Source organism: Musca autumnalis, unplaced genomic scaffold, assembly GCF_047663935.1.
Source record: "Musca autumnalis isolate F117 unplaced genomic scaffold, ASM4766393v1 scaffold_1, whole genome shotgun sequence".
Lineage (NCBI taxonomy): Eukaryota > Metazoa > Arthropoda > Insecta > Diptera > Muscidae > Musca > Musca autumnalis.
In genome coordinates, this window is record NW_027411644.1 from 86,080,089 (window position 1) to 86,106,852 (window position 26,764).

The 26,764-nt window shown below is 32.1% G+C and overlaps 2 protein-coding genes across 2 annotated transcripts in view; both read left to right on the forward strand.

Moving 5' to 3' along the window:
- Positions 1-26,764, forward strand: part of LOC141402476 (uncharacterized) — a 248,602-nt gene that overhangs the window by 38,793 nt on the left and 183,045 nt on the right. The gene's annotated exons all lie outside the window — the stretch shown is intronic.
- Positions 1,579-26,505, forward strand: LOC141390452 (uncharacterized). The gene is made up of 2 exons (XM_073963404.1): positions 1,579-1,709; positions 25,358-26,505. The coding sequence occupies exon 2, from the start codon at positions 25,543-25,545 to the stop codon at positions 26,503-26,505; it is 963 nt and encodes a 320-aa protein (XP_073819505.1). The 5' UTR covers positions 1,579-1,709; positions 25,358-25,542.

A 26,764-nucleotide genomic window follows, 5' to 3' on the forward strand; every position in this document is an offset into this window, starting at 1 on the left:
AGCCATTCTTTCTGTCTGACTATCTTAGTTGCTAGTATACCGGGTAAGCCTTTTTTAAATTGCTTGTTCGACGCAGGAGTGAATAGGAGCGGAGACCGTACTATATCTCAATACAGATACAACCCACATAAATAACTTTGGTAAGAGCTAAAGAAGCTGTTTAATGATAAGAAATTGCATTGCAAGGCAAGAAGTGTTAAGTTATTTTCATTTTGTGTTGGGAACGAGGGAAAGGCATCATCTATGCATAGATGATGAGTCTATTCCTTTACTTTGAGACTTTTTCACTATCTAGTCTGGCCTTTCTCTTCTCTGTCATATGCAAATGACGTTAAGCCATATTGCTTGGCACTCTTGAGAATCCTGCAAAGGAGTCACTGTAACCAACCAAATGACAATGCATAAAGATGTTCCTGTCAGAGTGCACATTTTCTTTCATGTTCTGTTCTTTATATACTGCCTAGGCCATCTTGCTAAATGAATTCAGTGTTAATTAAGGTGTTTAGAGTCGAAATTAGTTGGGGAAATTAAAATGGCAAATTACTCATTACCTTAAGGGGGGAATTATTAAGTTTTAAGAGACATTTTCTTGGCCATTTGGTGTGGAAGTATCAACAAGTCAAAGTTATTTTGAAAAGTTTAATATTGATATAGTATTGGATGAATATGGCCTATTTTAAAACTTGATATAAGTTTGCACCAAATATTACGAGGATTCGTTCGAGATTTACCGCGCGCACCAGCCACACAGGGCTAAATAGACTTCAAATTGTTTAAAACGGATTTGGTCTAAATATATGTGGGGTCTAAAACTATTATCTCGACTAGACACATTTTTGAACGTATCAAAGTTTATACACAAACCCTTGTTAGCCTAAAGACTGAAAATTTTTGTATTTCAAAATATTTTTTTAATCCACGTTTTAATATTAATAATATTTTATTATTATAAAAAAAATATGCACGTATTAATTAGTGTATAAGTTAGATACTTTGTCCCACAACTTCCCCTGCTCGATCAATCACGGATGCTGATTGGCGCACTGGCATCTCCTCTACAATTCCCTCTGCGGATACCGTAGTGTGCTGATCGCCGCTGGGCATCGGTTGTTGTCGGTTTGCTCGCCTTGTTACACTTTGCTCTCACTGGAATAATTGTAATTGTAGTAGTATATGACATGAGATCCTCTGCGATCACTCAGAACCTCTGCGTTCACTTGTCATTAGTCATTTGTCGAAGAATAACGTCTACGCGTTATTACTAAAAGGCCTCTGTCGCCACTACCACCGATTACAAAAGGTAATCTTTGTTGTTTGAAAAGAGTCACAAATAAACTTCAATTATATTTATATTAAGAATAAATACTGGTTGTTTTTATTTCTTTTATTCTTTTCTCCCTCCACTGCTCAACATACGGTAAACCTGAGCTATCGTTGAACTATCGAAGAAACCTATGGATTTCCCCTCCCTCACCTCAACATTTTATCCTATCGAACTGGAGAATTTGTTGTTGCCCAACTAAACATTTGGTCGCATCGAGCCGGATAGAAGCCAGCCTTTTAGTTGTCGCTGCTCCAGTTGCCTATTCCCCCTCTCTTGTATTGTGATACATCGAGATTTGAAGCATTTGTTGTTGTCTTAGCACGGACAAATATTGAAGAAAATTGCATCTCCTCTAAACAACAACAATTTACCATACTTACACCAGGTACGTAAACTCAGATTTCTATCAAAAGTGAGCTACCGCGAGTGTTAATATTTTTCGTTTGAGCAGTAAATAAATAAATCATTGGTCGAATTTCAATCTCCCTACGCGAGTGAATTAAATTCGTTGCACAATTCTTTCTTATATACAGTCCACACAAATTGTTGAAATCGTTGTTGTACTGATTATCCGACGTCGCGTTGATCATACAAATCATAATCCGTGTTGTTGTTATTATTGTTCGATTTGCTAACTATTAGTTCTCACCATAACAACCAACACACTCCTTCCAATCGCCTTTTATTGTTGTTAAAAAATTACAAAGTTCATATTGGTCGACTATTAACACCACTACTGGTGTTAATTATTTCGTTCCTACAGTGAAAACATCTTAGTTGTTGCTCAACTTGATATTTCTATATCGTTGTACTGATCACCCTACGTCGCGTTGATCATACAAAACGTCTTCGTTTTTCTTCATAGTATCACACAACTCGTTTAGTTGTTGATCTCATTTGAAAGTGAGAATTCGCTGTGATATTTACAAAAACAAAACTCATCAAATTTCCAATCGGATTTGCATCGGTTATTAAACTCTCGCTTTGGTAAATAATAACTCTCATTGCACCGATTGTTGTTTTTATTCCCCAGGGTTTTTTCTAACGAAGCCCTTCTGTTGAGAATTTGCATTGGCAAATTTACACTAACAACATAACATACATTGTTACACTTTATATACATATTGTCGTTTGGTTTTAGTTGTTGGTACGATCCTCTCCATCCCAAAAAAAATATTTGGCGTTGTTATTCCCCCTCGCTTTACATAAAACCCTTTGAAAATTTGCACAGCCAAATTTACAATAACAACGCACCTTCCAAATTCTGGCTGCATTTGATTTCGTTGTTGTATACATCGTCCATCACCAACCACATTCGTTTTTCAATTCTCCCTTTTGTCCAACAGGTAATTATTGTAATTGGAGAAATTACATTGTAATTCTACCAACAACATTCCCGCCTTTTTAAGCGTCCCTTACAAAGTTCTGTTGATCTGCAGCACTCACTTGTTTGATCGTTTGTAGCGTCGGTCTTTGAGTGGGAGCTTCGCTGCTTACACATACCCATTTCTCTGCTAGCGTCGCTTGTGTGGTTAGCACAGTGGGGTAAAATAGCACAAATAGTTTTTTTTTAATAATTAATTTTGAAAATTATTTTTCGATAATTTTTGGAAATATAATTAATTGGCAGTAGGGTTTTTGGAATTTTGGACGAATTCACCCTACATTCGGCACTTATTGAGCATATTTGGAGCAGGCAATATATGTGAAAAATAATTGTTTTTCGACATTTTTATATTGTTTTTGGCAATATTTGTTAAAAATTTTGGAAAATTATTTGAGTCTCCGCAGGGGTTTCGTTATTTTTGGACAAATACACCCTACTTTTGGCATTCTTTGCACCAACTTGTCAACCGAACAATATATATTTCAGACAAATTAGTTGATTTGCGTTGATTTTCTGGTGCAAACATTAGTGTTTTCATATTAATAGCTTATTTGTCTCTAGATTTTGGACAACTACAACCTACCATTAGCTTATCTCACCTTATCATACACCCTACACTTGGTAGCACCATACACAGTTTCGTATATGTGCGAATTTTTATCATTTTTTTTTTGGGCCAAATTAAAGTAGTTTTTGTTAGCCTGAGAAAGTTTCTTTAAATTTTCTCTTATTTCGCCCTACTTTAATTTCAAATATCATCACCTCTTGCTATTATTCCTTTGTATTTGTACAATTCTGGAGGTTTTTGTGGAAATTTCTTATTTCCTTTGAGCTATAGCAATTTGTGCTTCAACTGAGTTTCCTCTTTTCACCATTCCTCATAGTTTGTTGCAAATTCGATTGTAGATTTTCACTTATTTTTCTGAATTTAAACATCGAGATGTCAGTCACCCCACACACTCGTTTTGTTAGAGCTTCTGACATCTTTTTGAAACGTGTAGCATCGTTTGAGCAGAGAAGTGAATCCAACAATAATGTATATTATTACGAAATCCACAGTTCTGAGTTTCAAAAATTGTGGTCTAAAGTCAAAAGCACTTATGACGAGTGCAAAAACTACCTCACGACATCCGAGACTGCACAGGCTGGTGTTATTGATGTCGTTGAGGAAAAATATGGTACATCCTACATGTCCTATATCCGGTGTTTGTCTACCATTGACAGACATATTGAATGCCTTAAATCATCAGGCACTGAGACTTCATCATCAGCTATAGCTTCACAAATCTCACCTCCTCCACAAAATGAATTGTTGAACATTTCAAAAGAAACGCAATCTCCAGGTTTGCTTTCGAGTAAATCTTTAGAAATCTCACCACCTCCCAAACACTTGTTGAATCTTGCTGAAGTAGCAACTCCACCCAATATATCATTGGACGAATCCGTCCCGTCGGTTCCTGTGCAGTCTGCTTCTCCCTCTGTGCCTGCTCCACCTGAAACTTTTTCCCCCATCCCAACTTGCTCTAGTGACCCTGTTGCAAACTCCACATCACCTGTCGATACCCACAGCTTATCATTGCCACCAATCGACATTGATGTTTTTGCTGGCGATTTTACGTCTTGGCCATCTTTTCGTGATCTATTCACCGCTTTGTACATCAAAAATGCGCGCCTTTCTGACATTGAACGTTTGTGCTACTTAGTACAGAAAACCTCCGGTGAGGCTCGCGAAATCGTTTCGAGATTTCCACTCACCAATTGTAGTTTCCCCTTAGCGTGGAAAGCATTGTCGGATACGTACGACAATAAGCGCATTCTGGTGAATAGCCACTTAAAACAATTGTTTGCTCTCCCATCTCATAATAAAGAAACTAGTTCTGGTTTGAAAATTCTTCAGCGCGGTATCAATAGTTGTCTAGCTGCAATGACCGTCTATGACGTCGTCACGGATCATTGGGATCCAATAATTGTGTATATTTGTTTGCAGCGTTTGCCTAAATTAACTTTGACTCTGTGGGAGCAAAGCATCAAAAACAAATCGTCTTTGCCTTCTTGGAAAGACTTAGATGCCTTCCTCACAGAGAGGATACAAACACTGTTGTGTATTCAAAGCATGTATGGAAATCAGTCCACAAAATCACCTAAAAATGTGATTTCATCTAGTTCCTCTAATAAATTGTTGTCGGTACATAAATCTAACGATGTATCACCCCCTCGATCCACAAATTTGTTGAGGAGCAATTGCCCAATTTGTCCTACCCAGAGCCACGTCCTTCGTCTCTGCCCCCAATTTGTTAAACTTTCTTTTGAGGACAAATTCTTGATTGTTAAAAAGTATAAGTGCTGCCTTAATTGCTTAACTCGTGGTCATGTAATTAAATCTTGCCAGAGCAAACATAGTTGCAACTTGTGCAAACAACGGCATCATAGCCTTCTCCACCGGCCACAAGTTAGAAGAGTTATTGCTCCGACCACATCAAAACTGTCTCCGTCTCTTACTGAAGTCAAAAGTCGAGATCACAGTTGTGTTTTGTCGCAGCCCCGACACCCTCCAGGCATTTCTACATTGCCCTGCACTTCTCCGGCTTTTATAAATGTCAAAAGTCGAGAGTCTAAGTGTACTATGTCGACCCGCTCTTCTAACAAACGCCAAGGCAATTGTCCAGACACTAATACCTTGCAAATTAGAAAAGTTTTAGCTTCTTCAACGAAGACAACTCCGGCTTTTACTGATGTCAAAAGTCGAGAACATAATTCCACTTTTTCGCACCCAACCCACTCTCCGGCTTTTACGAAGGTCAAAAGTCGAGTGTTTAGCCCTTCTTTGTCGCGCTCAAATACATATCCGGCTTTTACCAAGGTCAAAAGTCGAGTATTTAGTCCTTCTTTGTCGCGTCCATCCTCCTCTCCGGCTTTTACTGATGTCAAAAGTCGAGAACTTCGTTTGTTGGATCGGTCTTCGGACAACACCATTAGATAATTGTATACTTTTGGGTACCTTCTTATCGGTCCGGTTCCTGCCACCTCTTGTTCCTAATCTCGTTTTTTAAATTGAAATCGACCACTGAGTTATGCTAACAACTAAGAGAAACATATCGCTAGTGCTGTTATATCTTGAAAACTTAAATTGAATTGTTCAGTGACTCGTCTCCATATTCTTGAATCGAGCGAATATCGGAGTCGATCCTTTCTTAATTACTCGTTTATTGACATCGCTTGTTTGAACTATAGCTCTCTTGAAATCTAAATTTACGTTCATGAATCTTCTCACTGACATATTGTTAATCTTTATTGTAATTATTCCTAGCTTTAATTTGTTGATCCACGCTTACGTGTATCAAGGTGGGCGGCAATGTATAAGTTAGATACTTTGTCCCACAACTTCCCCTGCTCGATCAATCACGGATGCTGATTGGCGCACTGGCATCTCCTCTACAATTCCCTCTGCGGATACCGTAGTGTGCGGATCGCCGCTGGGCATCGGTTGTTGTCGGTTTGCTCGCCTTGTTACACTTTGCTCTCACTGGAATAATTGTAATTGTAGTAGTATATGACATGAGATCCTCTGCGATCACTCAGAACCTCTGCGTTCACTTGTCATTAGTCATTTGTCGAAGAATAACGTCTACGCGTTATTACTAAAAGGCCTCTGTCGCCACTACCACCGATTACAAAAGGTAATCTTTGTTGTTTGAAAAGAGTCACAAATAAACTTCAATTATATTTATATTAAGAATAAATACTGGTTGTTTTTATTTCTTTTATTCTTTTCTCCCTCCACTGCTCAACATACGGTAAACCTGAGCTATCGTTGAACTATCGAAGAAACCTATGGATTTCCCCTCCCTCACCTCAACATTTTATCCTATCGAACTGGAGAATTTGTTGTTGCCCAACTAAACAAATTAGTTTTAAAAATTTGATTTCTTAAGAGATCCACGTATATATTTAAAAAAAATCACAATTTTATCATTAAAAATATTCTTTGTTGGATAATAAACAAAAATCATGTTTTAATTATTTGGAAAAAATTACGAATTTACTGTCCTTAACAAAGTTATTTTTAATCCATGTTTTTATAATTAAAGCAAAAATAATTTTTTGTTTTAAAAAATCAAGTTGTAGTTATAGTTTAGCTATTTAAAAAAATCATGGTTTTTATTATTCATAGGAAATCAAGCTTTTAATTTTTAAAACGATTTGTTTTCAATCTATGTTTTTATTTAAAAACATTATTTTTAACATTGATGACTTTTTTGGGATAGCTGTTGCAATTTGGTTTTTTTTTTCAAAAAAGTCTGGCTTAATCCCACTCTTGTTGTTTTAATATTTTAAAACAACGAATTTATTATTTGAGAAAATTTGGCATTGAAAAACAACTGCAACAGTTTAAAAAACTGAATTGCAACAGCTATCCCCAAACAAATGTCACCAATATTCAAAATATAAAAAACGTGGATTTTAAAAATCAATTTAAAAATTAAAAACTTGATTCCTTACTAATAATAATATAACACAGATTTTTTAAAACTCAAATTCAAAAATAATAATAATAATAAATTGCTTTCAAAATTAAACGTTTTTCACAAATATTTGAAGAATTACACGCTTTTTAAAAATTAAAAAATGCGTTGTTGAGCTTCACAATTTTTTTTCAAAATGTGGTGCAGTGGTTCCGCCTGGCATTAAAAACATCAAAATTTACGGCTGTGGCAAATCCCACATTGTAATGTTGGCTTACATTTTCTGAGTATTTCAGCTTAAAAAACGTATCTACAAGTGGTGTAGTAAGGCACGCCTTTCGGACTCGGATTAAAAATAGTATTTTTGCTTTATGCTTTATATGAATGCTTGCATCCATTTTCTCCTACTACTGTCCATCATTTGCCAATATCAATAAGAATTGATACTTTTGTATTCTTGAAAGATAAGAGGAATAATAATATTAAACAATATAATTTTAACGCTGTTTATTTTGATGCGCTAAATTTATGTATTCAGGATTTGGATTGGATTTCGAGTTCTGTTAATCTTAATGCAACTGAAAGTTATGATTATTTCTTACAAGTGCTTTGTGACATATTCGATCGTTTAATTCCAAAAAAATCTATTAAATATAACTCTCATCCTTGGTATAACAAACGTTTAAAACAGTTTAAAAATCGAAGAAATAAATTATATAAAAACAAGTAAGCCAAGGATATAGTCGGACGGGGCCGAACATGTGATACCCTACACCTTTACCCCTGGGAATTAGCTTTAGCTTTTTGTCCTCAAAGAATTAAAATATCGACCAAAAATAAAATTTGTATATTTTGCATACAAAAGTAATAGTCCATTTCACCCGCTAAATAATATCAGATTATCATTTAAAATTGTAGGCATCTTCTTTGACGTAAACTCTTACCCGGTGAAAAATTCCGTGACTATTGGGGTAAAATTGCGACCTCTAACGAGTTTATGATTACACTATATACGAATAACTGAAAATATTGGGATGTAACTCTGTTATCTGATCATGCACACCAACACAACTGGCATCAATTGAAAGGTTAAGCGTTCCATTTCCAAGGGTAACTTACTTGTCCGGAATGTAACTTCCAGGAATAAAGATATAAGATGTATATTAAAAATTTTCACAGTTTTCACACAAAAGTTGTGGTCCATTTAACCCTCTAAATATTATCTGATCGCCATCTCAAATTGCTTCTTCTCTGTCATATACTCTTACCTTATATAAAATTTCGCGTTGATCGGACTATTATTGCAACCTACAGAGCCGCTAGAAAATTGAATAAATATTATGTTTTTGGTCCATTTCACCCACCAAATATTTCTCGATCATCACCAATAAGAATAGGGATCTATTCTGGCCTGAAGCCGACCTCCATACAAAATTTCGTGACGGTCGGTCCATAATTGCGGCCTGGAGCGTGTTTACAATTTATAATGGACAGACGGACGGACGGACGGACACACATCTCAAAATCGCTTTATCTCGTCGAGATATGAAGATTGGTATAGCTCAATAAATCTTTATCTGAAGGGATGTTTTTGGATAGATGGAAATTCACATTTGTTAGCCCGATTTTCAAAAAAGGTTGCAGAGAGAATGTTACATCCCATAGATCTATTGCAAAAATCACTGTTGTCGCTAAAATTTTCGAAAATATTATACATGATAAATTAAGCTTTTTCTTCAATCCTGTTATTATACCACAGCAGCATGGTTTTTATAAAGGTAGATCAACAATTTCTAATTTAGCTGTTTTTGTGGAATACTGTCTGTCGTATTTTGCTTTGGGTTACCAAGTTGAAGCGATATATACGGATATTTCTAAGGCATTTGACACTATTTCTCATTCTTTGTTGTTGAATAAACTGTATAATTTAGGCATTCATTCCTGGTGTTTAAATTGGCTTAAGTCATATCTATATGAGGAAAAGTCAAAATTTTTTAGTTTCCATGAAGCCAAGGTTTGCACTATTATAATGCGCGAACTATTGTAGTTTACCAGTAACTATGACTATTGCTGGATTATTTTAGATGTTTTTGTACAAAGCTCAAAAATTTAGCAAAACAATTTAATTTACGTGGTAGTTACGACCGCGTAAAGGAAAAAACATAGGTAAAAACACGTTGAAGCTAAACAGGTTTTTTACATTGCTATTCGATTTCTGGTTAAACCATTCAAATGACGGACATCTGTCCAAAGTAAAAGTAGGAGAATACAAAATGAAGATTACACTTCTAATGTATCACTTTCCAAAATTTCCACTGCATCCACCTTTTATGGATGCTGACATTTTGAAGCCGGATTTCAGTTGTTTTTTGTATTTTTTATGTAACTGGGACGCGCATTCGGATATTTCGAAAAACCAATTATAGGATTAAAGAACTCGCGATTTCGCAGAATCTGATATGTATATTGATTATGTAGCCCACACAGCAGCAGAGTAATCTACTGCCAAAGGCCAAAATTTAGTGTGATATTTTTTCTAAAAAACCTATTTTTTGGGTACAGTATTTACAATATCGTTTTGAGTGTGCTGGTACCCCGCGATATTTTAGTTTTTCGACGATCCGGATCATATAAATCACAGATCATAAAAATCCATCTAATAGAACGGCGGAAATGGCTACTGCAAAAATTGAAAATTTTGCGAAAAATGTTTTTCAAAATATCGCTCACTAATTCGCGTTTTATGTGGATCGTTTCCATTTCAATGAAGAAAGTGAATCACCACTCGCGTTTGTGCGAAAACAGCGGTTTGAAAAATTTAGTGGCGTGGGAGCTGTGTCCGATTTATCCAAAAAATACTGTGTGATGCTACATCCACGGTTCTTGATGGATTTTATTGAAATATGTTTAGATCGATGTATTTTTTCACGGTTGATAGTGAAATCGGATGCGCATAAAAAGTGTATGCACTTTGTGCAAAATATAAGCGTTATGCAGTTTGTTGCACACTAAACTGCAGATGAAGCTACATCTTAGCGGCCAAAGTAAATCCTAGCAAATGTGTACAAATTAAAAGAGAAGAAGTCGCTGTGTTGTTAAACCGCATGCGCATCAAGTGATTTTGAGGATTTCGCGTTTTACACGCATTTCAAAAATAACATTACTCGATACAGTTTTATTTCAAGAGTATACCCCATTAAAAGGAACCCAACATTTATTTGAACGATACCCATATCTTCCGCTAGATGTTAGTGTGTATTCGAGAAGTGATTAGAATAAAAAAATCTATTTTTTGCGTGAAATTTCTCTAAAATAAAAGAATAACTCCGAAAATTTTTTCCTACATTTTTTCAACTAACTCACAAAATAAATTTTAATAAATATTTTCTCTTTCAAAAATTTCCTCAATATATCTTTTTGTTTTTGCTATAATATGCAAACCATTAAACGGATTTGTTGTAGTATAGTGAATCATCGCGATGTTTAGATTACGTACATATTTTTTTAAATATTTTTAGGATGCGTAAACAGCTTGAATTTTATTAAAACAAGTTGCAAAGTACCAATTTTTTTAACTCTTTCTCAATTTCCGCGAAAACTTAAAACTATTTCACTAATGTTATGGGGCCTCAGTAATCATATATTACGTAGGGAGCCCCTAATTAAGAGAGTTTCTCAATATAATGATTAGATTTTTATAAAGATTTTTTCCTTTTTATCAGAATTGAAACCGCCATAACTTTTGCGCGCAACAACCAAAATTAGTATCTCGTACAGATTTAAGAATGGGATTTTTTCCCAATCTATGTACCAAAAATCTTTCATGTAGCTTAAAAAAAAAATTTTAATTTTTTTTTATGGAAAACTAAAAAATTTTGTCTTTTCTTCATATAATCGGAAATGTGTGGTAAAAATAGGTGAATATGAGTCACTGGCATACTTTCAAACGTCTGGCGTTCCTCAAGGAAGCATCCTTGGACCCCTACTGTTTAGTATATTTATCACTGATATTCATACTTGTTTTGAACATACAGAATTCTTACTGTATGCTGATGATTTGAAGATCTATTTGAAAGTTAATTCAATAATGGATTCTTTTAAAGTTCAAAACGATCTTAATAATCTTAATCGATGATGTTGCCAAAATAATTTAACTCTCAATGTTGATAAATGTTCTCATCTCAGTTTCTATCGTTCTAGAAATCCAATTCAACTTACATTCATGATTGGTAGTCACAATTTGAATAAAGTTGATGGAAAAGATGACTTAGGAATTCTTTTTGATCATAAGCTTTCGTTTACCCCTCACATTGATTCATTAATACCCAAAGTGTATTCTTTACTCGCTTTTGTTAAACGTAATTCTGCGGAGTTTAGAGATCCTTATACGTTAAAACTCATATATACTTCTTTTATCCGATCTAAATTAGAATACGGGTCCATTATTTGGAGTCCCTATACTAAAAGTCAAATAAATTGTTTGGAAAAAATACAAAGAAAATTTATTAAATATGCCTTATCGAATATTAATTTCACTCAGCCTTTTCCAAGTTACGAGTCCCGTTGTCTCCTCATTCATTTGGATATAATGGAGTGGAGAAGAAAATTGCATTCCATGATATTTATCTATGACATTGTCAACTATAGTATTGATTGCTCTTGTCTTTTGGAAAAAATTACCTTCAATGTGCCAAATACGACATCTTCGGAACTTTAAAATGTTTCATATTGATTGTCATCGATCCAATTATGCCTTAAATAGCCCTATACATAGGGCATTAATAAACTATAACAACCTTAATCGGTCCTGCTTTATTGAATTTGGCGCATCAAAAAACTCTTTCAAAGAAACTTTAAAAAGATTTTTATTGTAATTCCCTTTCTTATGTATGTATATAATAAGTAAATTATATGTACATATTATTTTTTATTTTTAATCCTTTTCTGTAAGAAACATTGTTCTATAGACAATTATGAAATAAAGAAATAAAGGTCTTTCAAAGTCGTATATTTTAAAAAAATTAAGATCCTTTAATAATAATGGATTTGAAAAATATTTTTGAAGGTCTTTCAATACTTGATGATTTACAAAAAATATTTTTGATGGGCTTTTGATTTATTTAAAGGTCTTAAAATATTTTTGAATTATTATTGGTTATTGAATGAATCGTTGATTTTTTTAAAAATGTTATTAAAGGCCTACGAACCATCGTGGATTTTTTAAAAAATATTTTTAAAGTCCTCTGAACCATCGTGGATTTTTAAAAACATATTTGTAGATGTTTAATCGTGGATTGTTTAATTGTTCAATCGTGTATTTTTTCAAAAATATTTTTAAAGTCTAGTGAACCATATAATATAATAATAATTGTTCCACAAACATCCCTGAGGGACGAGGAGACTTCTCTCATATCAATGAGTGCATCCCGATTCATATTGGCTCAATGATATGGGACCTACTTTTTATTGCCGAGTCCGAGCGGCGTGTCTTAAGACAGCACTTGTAGAGAAGTTTTACATGGCTGAAATACTCAGGATATGTCGCCAACATTACTGAGGGGCATTTTGCCACCGTTGAAAATTTGATGTTGCCTGGCCTGGGAATCGAACCGCAGACCTTTAGCGTGCAAGGCAGGTGTGCATACCATTGCACCACGGTGGCACACATAGTGGATTTAAAAAAAATTGTAAAGGCCCTTGAACCATCGTGGATTAAAAAAAATAATCGTGGAGTTTTAGAAAATAATCCAATAATAAATAATCCACATTAAAATATATACATAGAAAATATTTTTGAATGCCATTCAATAATTGTGGAGTTTTAGAAAATATTTTTGAAATCCTTCCAATAATCGTGGAGTTCTAGAAAATATTTTTGAAATCTTTGCAATAACCGTTGAGTATATACACTTTCATACGGGCAAAATGTGCCTCATCGAAATAATGGTTTTAGACCCCATGTATGTTTGGACGAAATGTGTTTCAGACAATCTGGAGTCGATTTAGCAATGTCCGTCCGTCCGTCTGTCTGTCTGGCTGGCTGGTGCGCATGATAACTCTCGAACGGATGGCCCGATTGGGTCCAAACTTTGGCTTTCGTAATATTTTGTCCAAACTTAGTTTAAGTTCGAAGATGGGTTATATCGGTCCACTCCTTCCGGTACCTCCCCCACAAAAGTTCGAAAATGTTCGGAAAATTTGTGCGCACGATAACTCTTGAAGGAAGTAGCCGATTTGATCCATACTTCGCACATCGTGAAATTTCTACCAGACGTAGATGAGGTTCCAATAAGGACTCAATCGGTTCACTCCTTCGGGTACCTCCCACACAAAATTTCGGAAAAGTTCAGTTTAGGACCAGCTCTCGAATCGCCTCGGTTTTTGTTGTAACAATTTGTATTCACCGCCCACCATACGACGGTACAAGTTTCATCTGGGGCAAGACCATACTTCCTTAGAAAAGTAAGTACAAAAAACCCCTATAACACCGTGTGTAGTGGTTGGAGCGCAAAATAGCTCTCGAACAGATTTGCCGATTTGGTCCAAAATTTTACCTTCGTCATATTTTGTCCAAACTTAGCTTAAGCTCGAAGATACGCCATATCGGTAAACTCCTTCAGGTACCTCCCTCACAAAAGTTCAAAAATTTTCGAAAAAAATTGTGCGCATACATTCATACATTACACACCCTAATATATCTACCAGATGTATATCAGTTGTGAATATGGATTATATTTGTCCACTCCTTTGCGTACCTCCCATACAAAATTGCCAATAAGTTCACTTTAGGAACTGCTCTCGAATCACTTTTATTTCTGTTGAAGCAACATGCATTCCCTGCCTCAATTACGACAGTAAAAGTTTTTTCAGGGGCAAGTCCATTCTTCTTGATAAAACTGCCCGAAAGGTGTAAAAACCCCATAGAACCATATGTTGTCGCTGGAGAACACTACTCGTATAACTCTCGACCTGATCAACCGATTTGGTCCAAAATTTGGCTTTCGTCATATTTTGTCCAAATTTAGTCTCAGTTCGAAGATGGGCAAAAACTTCCGGTACCCCCTCAATATTTAAAAAATTTCACTAAAAATTGAAAATGGAATGCACGATGTCTCTTGAACGGGGCAACCAATTTGTTCAAAACTTTGGATCTCCTAATATGTTGTGCAAATTTAGTTTAACTTCCGAAATGACCGATATCGATTTTCTGGTCCAAAATTTATGAGATGACCCACTGAAATGACTCGTGGGCGCGATATCTATCAAAAATAAGATCAATTTTCGTAATGGACTATGTCGGTCCATTCCTTTAAGTACCTTCTCCGCAACACTTTTGACTTTTAATCCCAATCCACATTTTTGTCGGCAGGTTGAAATGTGCAAAAAGGGCCACAAAATTCTAAAAAGACCCTAAATACATTCGATCTGTCCTCAGATAGGCTGAGGGTATAAGCCGACGGATAATTTTTTACTTGTTTGAATGCATTTTCATAATATTGCTTTTTAAAAATATTTTTGAAGGCATTTCAATAATCGTGGGTCTAAAAAAAATAAGGCCTTTTAATAATAGTGGATTTAAAAAAATACTTTTCAATGCCATTCAATAATCGTGGATTTAAAAAAAAAATTGAAGGCCATCCACGATTATTGGATTTTTAGAAAATATTTTTGAAGGTCTAATTATAATCTTGGTTTTTAAAAAAAATATTTTTGAAGGCTTTTTAATGATCGTGGATTTAAAAAAACATATTATTAAATGCGTTTCAATAATTGGGTATGTATATAAAAAAATATTTTTGAGAACTTTTCAATAATTGTGGATTTAAAACAAAAATTTTAGGCCTTTTAATAATAGCTGATTTTTAAAAAATACATCTTGCAGGACTAAGATGATAATAGTGTAATAAATATTTTTGAAGGTCATTTAATAATCGTGGATTTAAAAAAAAATAAATGCCTTAATTAATCGTGAATTAAAAAAATTATTATTGAAAGCCTTTCAATAATTGGGGATTATAATCTTTGTTCTTAAAAAAATATTTTTGAACGCCTTTCAATAATCGTGGAGTTAAAAAAAATCGAAGGCCTGTTAATAATCGCGGATTTAAAAAAAAAAATATTTTTGAAGGCCTATTAATAATTGCGGAAATTTAAAAAATTTTTATTAAAAAATATTTTTGAAGGACTTTTCATAATATTGGTTTTTAAAAAAATATGTTTGAAGACGATTGTTAAAATCGAGCATTTTTAAAAAAATATTTCAATAATCATGGATTTTGTGAAAGTTGCATAGTGTCAACACTGAAAATGCAAACTACTTCTAGTATGCATTTTTTGAAAGTACATATTTAGACTACAAAAACCATAGTAGGGTTTTGTCCTATCATGGCCTCTTCTAAACCGGGCTAAATCTACACTTTTTTGCATTTATCAGGCCTTTATATCAGAAACGAATAGGAATTTGGCCATGCTGTCTTTAGCGATATTGTAGCCCTAAAGTAGTATAACTTATCTTTTGAAAAAACCACGTAAGAAAAACTCCATCTAGGGCATTAAAATCTATAAAATATAGAAAATTTTACATAATTGCTGAAATTCTGGTCAGTATCGACTGAACTATTGGGAGTTGAACTAAGTAACCTCTTGCAAAAATCTTCCAAATAAAGTTCTCAACAATTCTTTAGAACATTCTAAAACTCTAAAATGCTTACTACATGTTTTTCAGCGGTATTTTGCATCATATCTTTTCTAACACGTATTTCAAACACCCAACAGTTTATTCTCGCATTTCGGATTTCAGTGACATTGACATTTTTATTAAATCGTCGTTGAAAAATGTACTGAAAACAAGGGCATGGAGGCATTTTACAACAATGACATGTTCTGAAGAGTTGTGTATTACATCCCTTTGAATATTTTGCCAAAAGAAAATATTCCGAAAAAATTAACGGCTTTGGAGATAAGGTGCGAAATGTGTAAAATTTGTGGCATTTTTGCATATATTTTGAAATTTGAGGCAAAAAATGTAGTTCTTCGAGTTCAATATTTCTCCAAATAGTTATACCCTATACCACAATGTGGAAAAGGGTATTATAAGTTTGCTTTGGTAAAAATTCATGTAACACCTCGAAATATTCTACAGAGACCCCCAATGTGGTATACCAATCTTCATATCTCGACGAGATAAAGCGATTTTGAGATGTGTGTCTGTCCGTCCGTCCGTCCGTCCGTCCGTCCATTATAAATTGTAAACACGCTCCAGGCCGCAATTATGGACCCATCGTCACGAAATTTTGTATGGAGGTCGGGTTCAGATCAGAATAGATCCCTATTCTTTTTGGTGATGATCGTGAAATATTTAGGGGGTGAAGTGGACCAAAAATATAATATTTATCCAATTTTCTAGCGGCTCTGTAGGTCTCAATAAAAGTCAGATCAATGCGTAATTTTAAATGAGGTAAGAGTATATCACAAAGGAGAAGCTTGCAATTTGAGATGGTGATCGGATAATATTTAGGGGGTTAAATGGACCAAAACTTTTGTGTGAAAAATTTTAATATACAGCTTATATCTTAATTCCTGGAAGTGACATTCCGGACATGTAAGATATACTTGAAAGTATATATATATCCACTATTGCGACTCGATAATATATATTTTTTTTTAAATCTACGTTTGTGTCTCAAAATTAAAATTCAAACACATTTTTAAAGATTCAAAGTTTTGAATCTGTAAATTCTCGAAAAAATCCAGGTTTGCCCACGAAAAAATTATTTTTAAATAATGCACTTTTCTTAGCACTATTCTTAAGAAATCCCTTCAAAAATATTACTTTAGTGGCTTTGCCGGTCATTAGAAAAATATTTTCCTCATAGTGAATAGAGTCACTGTCTACTCCCTAAACTTTAGTTTTCAACTTTTCCTCTTTACTAAATATTTCACTTTACATATCAGTGATTCCAAGTTTAATGACCCCCATAAACCGAATTAAGTTAAACTTTAAATCTCTGTTCGTTGTAAACAACAAAGAATCCCAAGCATTAAATAAACTATCATAGATTAAATTAAGCTCACAAAACCATAAAGCAGTCAACACTTTTTAATAGTTTAGAGGATTACCACCCACAGTCACATGAAATATTCAATAATAAAAATGGATAGAGTTAGGAACTGAACAAAAGCAATTCTAAATCACGTGGCAGCTTCAATTCTATTTCTATTCTTCTTGTTTGTAACAAAAAATCCATTCATTTCAATAATAAAAACCACCGCAACAACAACAACACACAGCACATGGGAATCATCATCAATAAATTTTATTGTTTTAGTCACACTCACTTTGTCTCAAACACACACACACCCATTCATACACATTGACACTTTTTCAAAAAAATTCAAAAACTACAAAAAAAGGAAGCAGAGTTTTAACAAACAAAAAATCTAGGATTGGGGTCGAGCAACTTGCGACAACAACGACTACGACGACGACCGACTATTCATTCATTCATATTTGCTTTTCTTTCATTCTTTGGCAAGTTTCATCCCTAATTGTTGTTACAACAAACAGCACAAAGTGAAGACTCGCATTCACACAAGAAACAATGTCAAAGAAAATTAGGAGAAAGCGCACAAACATACGTACTCTCACACACACAGGAAATGTGTCAGTCAGGCCATGTTAGAAGCCAACGCTTGTCGTCATAAAGTGGAGAAAGTCTTTTCTTTCCTTTCTTTCCTTTCAATTCAATTTGTGTTGCCATTATTTTGGGGCACTTGGTCCTGACACATGGTGACGACGACACCAACCAACAAACAAAGCAACAATAATAAGTCACATGTCAAAAAATTACCCAAACACACACGCAGACTAAAACTCTTGCTGATGACAAAGAGAGCTAAAAGGAAAATCAAATGACAAAAGCCAATATCATTTCACTTTGACTCTGCCTAGCCTTAAAATATCCGAAAATTGTGGATAAAAACACTGTTTTTCAATTTTGTTTGTTTGCCGTTTCGCAAGTGTTTTCGTCAAAGCCCCAAACAGAAATCACGAAAATAGGAAAAAAAGACATGGAAAAAAAGTACCAAAAGCATCCATCCCATATTCATTCAACCACAAACAACGGCGGAGGCAGCAACACTCACGAGCAATGACACATTCAAAAGTCACAGACAACAACGGCGGCGACAGCACCGAACCACATGGCATGGCATAGATACACAAGAAGAACAACAAAACACACACACACCATAATCAGGGGTTAAAGAGCATTATACACACAGAAAAAACACACCCCCACATACACTTCGTAATTATGTACGTTTTGTATGTGTGTGTGTATACCACCAAAAATAAACATAGCCTAATATTATCTTTGTTGTCGACGTTGCCATTGTCAACAACGACAAATGACAGAGAAACTGTTTTAATAATAATAATTTTTAGTCAGATACCCTACCGTGGTTTTCTACAATGAGATAGTGGTCGGAAATTTATGTGGACTATTTTTGTTTCCCAGAAACGACACAAAAGCTCAATTAGCGATTGAATTTGGAAGAGGTTAGGAATTGTCTGTCATATACAGGTATCGCTCTCTTAACCAGACACCAAAACACAGTTGTTCTACAATTCCTACAATAACGCAGGAATGGGGATACTTCTCCATATTTAAGAGTTGCGGATGTAATTCCAATAATTGTGTTTTTTTATAAATATTTTGGGGACCTTACAATAATAGCAGATTTCTTAAAGAATATTTTTAAGGACTTTCCTTAATCGTGGATTTAAAAAAATACTTTTGAAAGCCTTTCAGTAATCGTAGATTAATAAAAAAAATATTTTTGAATGCCTTTCAATAAACGTGAGTTTACTCAAAAAATCTTTTTTTAGGGCTATCAATAATCGTAGATTTAAAAAATGTAAAATGTAATAATCGTTGATTTAAAAAATATTTTTGAAGTCTTTCAATAATCGTGGATTCAAAAAAATATTGTTGAAGGCTTTCAATAATCGTGGATTTAAAAAAATATTTTGAATGCTTTCAATAATTAAAGATTTTTAAAAAAATATTTGTGAAGGTCTTTGAGAGGTCCTGAATGTTTTTAAAATATATTTTTGAAAGTCTTTGAGCAGTCGTGAATTTTTTTAAAATATATTTTTGAAGGCCTTTAAGCAGTGGTGATTTTTTTTAAATATATTTTTGAAGGCCTTTGAACAGTCGTGGATTTAAAAAAAATATGTTTGAAGGCCTGTGAACAGTCGTGGATTTAAAAAAAATATTTTTAAGGCTTTTGGGCAGAGCTCCGATTCACTTCACCCACAAGTTTTGTGCAGTCGTGGATTTAAAAAAAAAATATTTTAAAAGTCTTACATTAATCGTGGATTAATAAAAAATATTTTTGAAATAATCGTGGATTAATAAAAAAATATTTTCGAAATATATTTGAAATAATCGTGGATTAATAAAAAATTATTTCTGAAGGTCTTTCAATAATAGTGGATTTTTTAATATATTGTTGAAGACCTCAGAAAAATGGTGGATTTTTTAAAATCTAGTTGAAGACATTAAAAAAATCTTGTATTTTTTAAAAAATATTGTTGAAGACCTCAGAAAAAACGTGATTTTTTTTAATAATTTTTAAATTTCTATAAATAATCATGTATTATTGAGCAGACGTGGATTTTTTTGAATATTTTTGAAGGACGATGAGCAGCCGCGGATTTTTTAAAAAAAATATTTTTGAAGGCCTTTGGGCAATCATGGATTTAAAAAAATATTTTTGAAGGTCTTTGAGCAGTCGTGAATTTAAAAAGAAAAATATATTTTTATGGCCTTTGAGCAGTCTTGGATTTAAAAAGAAAATTATTTTTAAAGCATTTGAGCAGTCGTGGATTTAAAAAGAAAAATATTTTTGAAGACCTTTGAGCTGTCGTTAATTTTTTTACAATTTTTTTTTCAATAATGGTGCATTTTTGAAAAATATTATTTAATAATCGTGGGGTTTTAAAAAAATATTTGTTCAATAATCGTGGATTTTTAAAAACTTTTTTCAACTATCATAAACTTTAAATATATATTTTTTAATAATCGTGGATTTTTTAAAAAAAAAAATATTTTAAAAAATATTGTTTTAATAATTGTGGATTTTCAAAAAAAATTATTTTTCAATAATCGTAGATTTTTAAAAAATGTTTTTTCAATAATCGTGAATTTAAAAATAAAATATATTTTTTCAATAATCGTGGATTCAAAAATAAAATAATTTTTTTATATTCATTTATTCATTTTTATTCATATGTCATTTAGTGGGTTAACAATATTATATATAAATAAAAAGGTTAGGATCTAATGTTCCTTTTCTGCTTAATTATTATATACTTAGTTGTAACATTATGAGGCATGTTTAATTAACATTTTAACTTTTGTTATGTAAGGAAAAAATAAAAACAAAAACCTTTCAATAATCGCGGATTTGTAAAAACTATTTTTAAATAATCATGGATTTAAAGAAAAAATAGTTTTTTTTTTTTGAATTTTCAAAAAATATTTTAATACACCTGGATTAAAAAAAATATTTTTGAAGACCACAATCGTGGATTAAAAAAAATATTTTTTAAGACCACAATCGGGAATTTTTTAAAAAAATATTTGTGAAAACCACTATCGGGAATTAAAAAAATATATTTGAATTCTTTAAATAAAAAAATCTTTTTTAATAATTGTAGATTTTTTAAAAAATCATTTTTTCAATAATCGTGGATTTTTAAAAAAAATATTTTTTCAATAATCGTGGATTTGAAAAAAATATATTTTTCAATAATCGCGGATTTTAAAGAAATTTTTTTTAAATAATCTTGGATTTTAAAGAACTTTTTTTTAACTAATCTTGGATTTAAAAAAATTTTCTAATTAATTAATTGGATTAATCGAGCTAACATGGCCTAAGGAGTTTTGTATTGAAAAATGAATTCTAGCGAAATACCACACACTCAACCATTACGCTACGATCGTTTCGCCTGGTGGTTTAAGCCAGGCTCATCAGGCATATTTGAATGCTAATGGCTAGAAGACAAAGGCTGATTTTGATAACTTCTATTTATACAAACATTTTTACAAATTTGTAATTATGAAGTATTTATTGAAGTCTTTTTCTTTATCAAGTCACCCTAGTGTCTTGCCTAGGAATCATTTTCTCAATACATACACATAATAATCTTGTTTTTTAATATTTTTTAATTCTCGTGGATTTAAAAAATATAATAATCATGAATTTTCAAAAAATATTTTTTTAATAATCGTTGATTTTCAAAAAAAATATTTTTCCGGTAATCGTGGATAAAAAAATTTTAACGAATGCCTTTTAATACTCTTGGATTTTAAAAAATATGTTGAAGACCACAGTCATGGATTAAAAAAAAATATTTTCGAAAACCACAATCGGGAATTTTTTAAAAAATATTTGTCAAAACCCCTATCGGGAATTTTTTTAAAAATATTTTTGAAAATCACAAACTTTAATTTTTTAATAAATGCTTTTGAAGACTACAATCGTGAATTCTATAAATAAAAAAAAATCTTTTAAAAAAACTAATTTTTTCACAAATGCGGATTATAAAAAACTATTTTTTAAATAATCGTGGATTCAAAAAATATGTTTCTTTGTAATAATCTTGTTTTTTTTTAATTTTTTTGTTTAAATATCGTGGATTTAAAAAAATATAATAATCATGAATTTTTAAAAAAATATTTATTTAATAAACGTGGATTTTCAAAAAATTTTCTTTCGGTAATCATGGACTAAAAAATATTTTTGAAAGCCTTTTAACGCTCATAGATTTAAAAAAAATATTTTTAAAGACCACAATCGTGGATTTAAAATAAAAATTGAAACCCACAATCGGGAATTTTTTAAAAAATATTTGTGAAAACCACTACCGGTAACTTTTTTTATAAATATTTTTGAAAACCACAACCGGGAATTTAAAAAAAAATGCTTTTGAAAACCACAATCGTGAATTCCTTAAATAAAGACATCTTTAATAATTGTGGATTTAAAATTTTTTTTTCAATAATTGCGGATTTTAAAAAACTATTTTTTAAATAATCGTGGATTTAAAAAAATGTTTCTTTTTAATAATCTTGTTTTTTTAAATATTTTTTTAAATATCGTGGATTTAAAAAAATATAATTATCATAAATTTTCAAAAAATATTTTTTTAATAATCGTGGATTTTCAAAAAAATTTCTTTCGGAAATCGTTGATTAAAAAATATTTTTGAATTTTTTAAAAAATATTTGTGAAAACCACTACCGGGAATTTTTTAAAAAATATTTTTGAAAACCACAAAATGTAATTTTTTAAAAATTTTTATTGAAGACTACAATCATGAATTCCTTAAAAAAAATCTTCTTTAATAATTGTGGATTTAAAAAAAATAATTTTTTCAATAATTGCGGATTTTAAAAAACTATATATTAAATAATCGAGGATTTAAAAAAATGTTTCTTTTTAACAATCATGTTTTTTTTAATATTTTTTTAAATATCGTAGATATAATATCATAGATTTAAAAAAAAATTTTAAAGATCACGATTGTGGATTTAATATAAAAATTGAAAACCACAATCGGGAATTTTTTAAAAAATATTTGTAAAAACCCCTACCGGGAATTTTTTTAAAAACATTTTTGAAAACCACAACCTGGAATTAAAAAAATGCTTTTGAAGACTACAATCGTGAATTCTTAAAAAAAGACAAAAATATTTTTGAAGACTACTATAGTGAATTTAAAAAAAAAAATATTTTTGAATTTTTTAATAAATATTTTTGAAGACTTCAATCTCAATTTTTTTATAATATTTTTAAGAAATTTCCACGATCGGGGATATAAAACAATATTGTTTATGGCCTTTCAATAATCTTAGTTTTTTTAATATTGTTAAAAACTTTAAAAAATCGTCAATTAAAAAAAAACATTTTCGAAAGCCCTTCCACAATCGTGGATTTCTTAAAAAAATATTTTCAAAGGCCTTTTTATAATCGTGGATTTTTTAAAAAATATTTTCAAAGGCCTTTTAATAATCGTGGATTTTTTAAAAAATATTTTCAAAGGCCTTTTAATAATCGTGGATTTTTTAAAAAATATTTTGAAAGCCTTTCCGTAATGGAATAATTTAAAAAATATTTTTGATGGGCTTTTCTAATCGTGGATTTTTCAAAAATATTTTTTGAAGACCTTTCAATAGTCGAGGACGTTTCCAAAAATATTTTTGAAGTCCTAATAATAATCGTGGATTTTTTAAAAAATAATATTTTTTAAGTCATTTCAATAATCGTGGCTTTATTAAAAAATATTGTTAAATTCCTTTTGGTAATTGTGGATTTTTTACAATTATTTTTAAATGTCTTTTGGTAATCGTGGATTTTTTAAAAAATATTTTTGAAGGCCTTTCCCAATCGTGGATTTTTAAAAAATATTTGTGTAGTCCTTTCAATAATCGTGGCTTTTTTAAAAATATTTGTGTAGTCCTTTCAATAATCGTGGCTTTCTTAAAAAATATTTTTAAATGCCTTTTGGTAATCGTGGCTTTTTTAAAAAATATTTTTAAATGCCTTTCGTGAATTTTTCTAATGCCTTTTGGTAATACTGGATTTTTTTAAAAAATATTTTTGAAGTCCTTTCAATAATAGTGTACTTTTTTAAAAAATATTTTTGAAGTCTTTCAAATAATCGTTGATTAAAAAAAACATTTTTGAAGCCTTTTCAATAAACGTGGATTTTTAAAAAAAATATTTCTGAAGTCATTTTAATAATCGTGTATTTTTTAAAAAATAATTTTGAAGTCCTTTTAATAATAGTTGATTTTTTAAAAACATATTTTTGAACTATTTCAAATAATCGTGGAATTTTTAAAAAATATCCTTTCAATAATGGTGGACTTTTTTTAAAAAATATTTCTGAAGTCCTTTCAATAATCGAGGCTTTAAAAAAATATTTTAAATTAGCTTTGATAACAGTGGCTTTTTGAAAAAAAAATATATTTTTAAATGCCTTTTGGTAATCGTAGATTTTACCTTACCTTTCGGTAATCGTGCATTTTTTAAAAAATATTTTTGAAGTCCTTTCAATAATCGTGGATTTTTTTTTAAATATTTAATATTTTGAAGTTCTTTATATTATTATCTATTATTTAAGAACCAAATTTAGGATATGTCATGTTCGTTGCCGCCTTTTGTAAAAGCACTAATAATTTGTTGGTATTTTTGAAGGGTTGTCAAACAAACGTTCTTAACCAAACAAACAATAGCTAAAAATTGTAATACTAAAAACGTATGCCATACACTGTCTCCTCACTCTGTCATATCCCTTGGACATGTTGTTGTTTTGAAGTCAACGTGAATTTCGTGTCTGCAAAAAATATTAAAAATTAGCGTACGTTTTGACAAATATAGAACTGACGCAGTTTTATTTTTACCAACAAAAAAGCCGCAAGAAAAATATACAAAGCTTTATTTTAATTGCTTACCCCCAACACGAAGAGAGATAGAGAGGGCATTGAGATAAAAATCTACAAAGAGAAAATGTAATGTATATTTTGAGTAGTGAATTAATAATTCTTTTAAGTAATGAAATGCGAAGCCAATAATATGTGATTGTAGTATACCGGAAAAAAATAGAGTTGTTGAAAGTGAATTTGATTGGAGAGGATATGATATTAAAGCGATATGATTTTTTGTCAGAATTTCTTAAAAATGTATGAAATGAGCTGATAACATTTTTGAGTGCTTATTCCAAATAAACTCCGTTGAAGATGTGTTTCTACTCCCACTCTTTCCCAAAACGTAGTCGGAAAATGTGAAAAAAATATGTTGTTGTTTTCCTATATCGATGTGGGCTGAATGATCAAAAGGAAAGACAAAAATATTGGTTTTAATTTGATTTAATAATGATGGCGTATAAGTAACAATAACAATAATACGCTACAATGTACATTGCTCCTACATCTGAACAACCAAATACCACTATTATTTTTAACACACCAATAAAAGAAAATGAACGCTTGAAACGCTTAATAGTTACAATACAAACCTACCACCTAACAAAAAATACACAAATTATACTAACAACTGAATTTGTTACTCCAATACAACTTTAAAATTTCTCCTTTCCTCTCATTACAGATGAAAATTTCTCACTCAACTCAGACTATAATAAATCAAATCTTAATTCCACTTCAAATTCACAACACAAGCTATTGTCGTCAACTGTTGCAAACTCCACAACGGCAACAGCAACAACTACGTTTATTAAATCCAACAGTCGAACAACCAAACCCACAACAGTTTCACATTTCAATCGCTATCCAATGACTAAACAACTATCAACGACAACAGCACCAGCCGGAGTAAATGCTGTAGGCAGTGGTAGAGGAACGACGGCGGTAACGGGTCATAACAGTAACGGTAGCAGTATTAGCAACAGCAGTAGCAGTAGTAGTTCGAGTAGTGGGACATCGCTGACAAACGGAAATGCCACAAGCGCCAATGTTCTAACAAATGGCAACTCTTTTGCTGTGCACTTTTTACAAAATAACAATTTGACGCCCACAATAATATCACCCACTGCCTCTTTGTCACCCACGACAACAACAACAAACACATTGTCAGGATCACCAACATCAGCAACAGCACCAATAACGGGTACCATACCAAAGAAATGTTTAATGTCTCAACAAGAAGTCAGCAAAGATAAAACGTCAACAACGGTGACAGTTTTAGCAACACAACCATCACCAACATTTGGACAAAAACAACAACAGCACCAACCCTCCATTGCAACATCTACACCGGCTGTTTTAACAAACCACCATTCAAGCGCCACAGTGACATCAAGTCAAACGTCATCAACAACATCACCAACAACCAAATCTTGTCAAAGCAACACCACCACCACCAACGCCACGAGCAATAGTCTGGCTGCAGCTGAGGCAGCTAAAAAGGCTGCTGCTGCCGCCGCCGCCACTTCTACATCAACCGCATCTGCATCATCTTCATCTAATGATGCCAATGGTCGTTCAGCAGCTCTTGAGAGGGCCTATGTTCATGATGTCTATGAACATTGCGAAGAGCCGACAGGTTCATTGCGTCCTCGTGTTGCCCAGTTTCTAAGTAATTTGGAGCCCGGTTCAGTGGTTTGTGATGTTGGATGTGGCAGTGGTCGCTATTTAACTCAATGTAATCCATCAATATGTACCGTGGGTGTGGATCGGTGCTATCGCCTGAGTCGGGTTGCCAAAGAAAAGGGTGGAGAGGTAAGTGAAGAATACTAAAAAATACAATTTTTTTATATGAACTTTAAGAGAAGGGAATGCAATAATGAATAAATGAATTAACAATTTTAAATGTGAAATAATTTGATAAAAATGTTTAGATTATTATTATTGTTGTTTCTTAACAAAATATTTCTTGTCTATAATGTGGTAATCATAACAAGCTCTGTAAACGCTCTTAAGTTGTTAGATGAGTACAAAAATATGTTAAATATATTTACTAGGGTGGGGCGATTTGTGTGGAAGGAAAAAAACCTTA

Bases quoted from the DNA above. Each gene is read 5' to 3' on its own strand.
- LOC141390452 (XM_073963404.1), top strand. From the start codon at position 25,543: ATGACTAAACAACTATCAACGACAACAGCACCAGCCGGAGTAAATGCT.